Source organism: Hemibagrus wyckioides, linkage group LG24, assembly GCF_019097595.1.
Source record: "Hemibagrus wyckioides isolate EC202008001 linkage group LG24, SWU_Hwy_1.0, whole genome shotgun sequence".
Taxonomy (NCBI): domain Eukaryota; kingdom Metazoa; phylum Chordata; class Actinopteri; order Siluriformes; family Bagridae; genus Hemibagrus; species Hemibagrus wyckioides.
In genome coordinates this window covers 16,336,292-16,341,197 of record NC_080733.1, presented here as the reverse complement: position 1 = coordinate 16,341,197, position 4,906 = coordinate 16,336,292, and the positions used below count along the sequence as shown (strand labels likewise).

Here is a 4,906-nt window from a genome sequence, read left to right as displayed (position 1 = left end):
GTCGAAACAAAAAAATACAATAAAATAATCAAAAGTCACTGAATGAAAGGAGTAAGCAGGAGAAAAGGAGTAAACTCTCTTGTATGTTGTTAGTCACGTTCTTCCTTTCTGCTTTTATGAGGGTAGGCAGCAGTTTTATTATGTAAATGAACTTTTCTGGATATGCTGCTCACGTGTTTCCCAGGACAGCGATTTTTTGGGTGACGTCAGTAACCTTATATGGACATACTGGGGCGTATTCTATGGTGTCAAATCCCCGCCTCCATCACGTCTCCGTCCTGTCTTAGCCCTCGTTTCCTGTACAAACTCTAATCATGGTGGCTAACCACATATTGGCGGAAAACTGTAGACCATAGACTTATAAACTGTGACTGAGATCAGGGGTGTCGCTAGGGCTAATCATTGAGGACTTGAGTTTTTAATCAAGCCCTGAATGATTTATCCCGAATTTTGCCCCCGGAGTGTAGAGGAATTAAGTAAATGTTGATCGTTTTAGTTGAGCATTGTTGCCGTTTACTGTAAGCGATTTTGACTGACCTCTCTCTCCACACACACACCCACACACACACCCACACACACACCCCCACATTTCTAGGATCTGAAAACATCAGGGGCTAATCAGGGAGAGGGGGCAAGCAAGAATAACACGTTTTGTAAGGGCATGTTTATGTAATATTGTTTAATAATAAACACAAATTAACACAGAGTATGTAACTTTAGAAAATGTCATTCAATCTTTTTTCTGACTCCCATCATTTCAGAGTCTTGCTACTAAAAAAGTTCATTAAATTCATGACATTTTCTCTCACACAGGTATGCCATGCATTATTAGCTCTTTTACAGCTTGTGTGTGAAGCAGTGTCGTAATCCTTTTTTATTATTATTATCATCATTTTACAATAATTTGTATTACACTTGTACCTCTTATTTCATTCTTCGTTTATACTTTAACTACTGTATGTATTATCCTTTGTTTATTTATTTTTTACAGCCTCTCTTCTCTTATTGTTCTCTCATCTCTCATTCTCTCATCTGTCTTGCTGCTTGTCTGTATCTTGTCTACTTCATGCTCTTGGTAACTTTTCGATCCTATTTCTTTGAGGGTGGAATCAGAGAGTATCTCCGAGACTGGACTTGAGCAAAACGGTCAATTAACATACTAGTATTTCTAGTGCTGAGAATACACCAAAAAGTATTAAAAAAAACTTTGTATTTTTATTTAACAAAATAGAATAAAGGAAATCATTTCACATTAACATTTGTTTGCACAGCTCATTCACAACAAAGAGAAAAAAGAAGCTGTTTATAGCTTTAATAACATCAGTAATAACAGGAACGAACTGCAGTTCACAACATTCAATATAATAATCATTTATCAAACATTTCTGTGCCATAAGAAAAAACACAAATCTCATTCAAAGAATCAAAAAGAATAAAAGTAAAAGAGAATAAAATAAGCATAAAATATAAATAATATACAAAATTAAAATTTTAAATTTTAAATAAAATTATACTAAAAATAGAATTAACTAAACAGTTGGGAAACAGAAGATAGTATAAAAAGAAAGAAAAGAAAATCAGTTTTGGGCCACTTTTACCTACTATGTGAATGCAGATTGCTCATTGCTTATATTGCTCATATATTACTTTTATTAGTGCAAAAGAAGAAAATTGTGAGTTTCAAATGAACTCAATTTGCATCTAATGCCCCAATAACAGCTACTGATGGATTAGCCACTGCAGAACATACTGCTCCAAAATCTCTGAAACTGCTCTGAAGTCTCAGAATGAATCATATACACTCATAATGAGAAGTCTACCTGCAGTCTGCACCTCTGCCCTTTCCTTTTTCTGTAAATAGATGGTTTCTTTATAACGGTTCATTTCTTTTTCCACATCTCATGGAGAATACTTGTTTTCCAGTTCCTCTAATAGTGTAGGTACCTCCGTCTTTCTCAGATTTTCCAAAATTATATACTGAGTTTCACCTTCTGAAAGTGCAGAGAGCAGACTTCAGAAGTTTTACTAGTTACTATAGTGTGAGGATCAGCACTGTTAAAGACCGCACTTTGCAGGTTTGACTCTGTGACAGAAATCTCCTGATAGCCACAGCTTCCAATCCTCAATGGTTTATCTATAGTACTCACTGGAGAACAGATTTAGTTGACGAACTGATAGTTAGCTAACTGAAAAGAGGTACTTCGTTCATGCTGTTTCTATGCCACATAGTGTTCTGACCTAGAAAAACACAGAATTTCACATTGCTTACTTATGTCACTCTGCGATCTGCATCTCTGCCTTTTCCCTGTTCTCTAACCTGATCTTTTCTTCATAACGCTCAGTTTCTCTTCCCAGATCTTCCTGAGAATGCTTCTTCTTCAGTTCCTCCAGCATTGTACTGACCTCCTTCTTTCTGTGATCTTGGAGGATTTTTTCCTCTTTCCTGATTCGTTTATCAGCATCTTCAAATTCCGAATTAGAAAAAATCCCATGTTCTGCCACCATCTTTTCTATTTCCTCAAACAGCTGCCTTGTCATTTCACCCTCACTCCTGTTCTTCATTCCACTGAAGACCAGATATCTTTGGCCACAGTCCTCAAGAAGCTTCTTGAACTGCTTATTTTCCTTCATACTGTCTTCTGACTCGCTCAACTCCTCTTCTTCATGGTATAAAACAATCATTGTGTATTTCAAGATTTGATCTCCAAAGTAGCGCACTAACGGTTTATAAATGTCGTACACATTTGAGGGTATTTCTGATGGATTTAGTGTGAACAGGACAGCATGTGGCCCTGGACAGGAAAAACAAACCGCCTTCTTCAGCTCTTTTTTTAACGTATAGTGAAATAAATCGTGATCGACGAGATTTGGGGTGTTGACCAGAGTCACTTTTTTCTCAGGGATCTCTCCTGAAGTTTTAGTGGTCAGTATAGTGTGAGGATCAGCGCCGGTAAACACCGCTCGCTGCAGGATCGACTCGGTGAGAAAGAGCTGCTGATGACCAGAGCTTCCAAACATGATAATCCTCAACGATGTACTCACTGCAAGTCAGGATTTAGTAGAGAAACTTTCATTTTATGTACAATAAACATTTTCAAATACATCTAATGGATGAATTTTAAAAGAAGCCTCCAGCTTCTTACAGCCTTAAGGGCTTAAAACAGATGAGAAAATAGACGATGCAGAATTGAATTACAAATAAAACATTGGACACCATTGAATGAATGACATGTTACTTATAAAGATCAATCATTACAAATCATTAAAGAAAGAATTTTCCTTTAACTACACCAATAATAAATAAGTGTCACTCACTAGTAGGCGGTTCTATAAGGCTTCTCCTGCGTGTCCGCTTGGCAGGCCACTGAACTGCCGGAGCACCTGAAAAGCAACAGCATTTTTTTTTTAAACAAAACAAAACAGAAAGAATATATTATACAAAAAGACATAGTTATACTGGGGTCATTTTCTTACCTTCAGCTGCTGCCATCTTCTTTTTGGTGTTATTGAGACTTGTCCTTTATGATGACTGGATAAATGCCAGAAATGTAAATGTAAAGAGATGTACACACGTTAGGATGTTATACAAAAACAATTCATTTCTGGCTGGTAATAAATCACCCCACTTAATGCTGGGACACGTTCCAATAACTCCTCTCCGTTGCTGATTATGTTAAAGCGTAATAGATGGCATTATTTGATGGCATTTCAACATGCTAATAAACATAAAATACTAAATAAAAATAATTGTTTATATTCAGATTTTGATTTGTTTTGAAGTTCAGTGTAATGACACCTCTATGAGGTAGAGTTTAGCTTAGCTGAGCTAGCGCGAAAAAACACTGATACACAAACAGTTATATACCGGAGAAACGGTACCTTTTAATGTCGCTGAGATCTGCTTTAGCAGCAAAATGTGACACTGTACGCTGTTATCAAAGACCTGTAATAGAAACCCAAAGTATGAGTTGGTTGCCAGATTGAAAAGAAAAAACAGACAGAGTACAAAACCCTAAACAAAACAAAAAAATTACGTTATTTTGTTTAGCTGTGCCGTTCAAAGTGTTGTATCTATATATAATAAAGAGCAAGGAGGTGTGTATGTTGCAGCTGTAAAATAATATATTTAAATCCCAGCTTTGGCTCAGGACAGAGATATGTGATCCACCTGAATATAGTGAATATAGATGTGTTTTGTGGCAAGTCCAACATGTTTGGTATAAACAGGACACCATGTGGCTGGCCTTGGACAGATGAAACACACATCAGCTTGTTCTAAGCTTGTAGTTTTCTTCTAGTTTAAGCTTGTTGATTCATTACTTCCTCACCTCATAGTCATTTTGTAACTCATCAGTGTGTATATGAGTGTATTATAATGTTTGGAAAAAGCACTTTGTGATGATTATATGGTTTCACCTCTGCATGCAGGCGTTAAAACGGAACGATGGGAATATAATAAAATAAAGTCTGTAGAAATAAATCTTGCTCTAATAGATGAGATTTAAATGTATAGATCACAATAAATATTATGAAATGGTCGAAACAAAAAAAACTAAAATAATCAAAAGTTGAATGAAAGGAGTAAACACACAAGCAGGAGAGAAAATCTGTCCTTACCTTGCTCTCTCTCTCTCTCTCTCTCTCTCTCTCTTTCTCAGTTTGACACAGAAGCAACCATTATTCCTGCTACTCGTGGTGACAAAACGTGGAGCTAAAAAAAAAAACCTGCAGCAGAAATCAAGCGTAGCCACATGGCTGTGGCATACCAAAGAATATCAGTGACTGTATGCTTTTTTTGTGCAAAATAAGCTAGGTTATAAAGTGACATGATATATAAACATAGCACAAAGCTAAAAGGATGGAAATACATGCAAGTGAACTGTGCACAGTGAACAGTACAATGCAC

At 36.4% G+C, this 4,906-nt stretch overlaps 1 protein-coding gene across 1 annotated transcript; it reads right to left on the bottom strand.

The window, feature by feature from the left end:
* Nucleotides 1-644: 644 nt before the first annotated feature.
* On the bottom strand, nt 645-4,906 carry LOC131344886 (GTPase IMAP family member 9-like). The gene is made up of 5 exons (XM_058377432.1): nt 4,618-4,906; nt 3,880-3,943; nt 3,475-3,529; nt 3,316-3,381; nt 645-3,041 (listed from the first exon to the last, which is right to left on the bottom strand). The coding sequence occupies exons 3-5, from the start codon at nt 3,488-3,490 to the stop codon at nt 2,275-2,277; spliced, it is 849 nt and encodes a 282-aa protein (XP_058233415.1). The 5' UTR covers nt 3,491-3,529; nt 3,880-3,943; nt 4,618-4,906; the 3' UTR covers nt 645-2,274.

Bases quoted from the DNA above. Each gene is read 5' to 3' on its own strand.
- LOC131344886 (XM_058377432.1), bottom strand. The intron at 3,042-3,315 runs GTGAGTGACACT...CCTGACTTGCAG, and splicing joins CCTTATAGAACCGCCTACTA to TGAGTACATCGTTGAGGATT.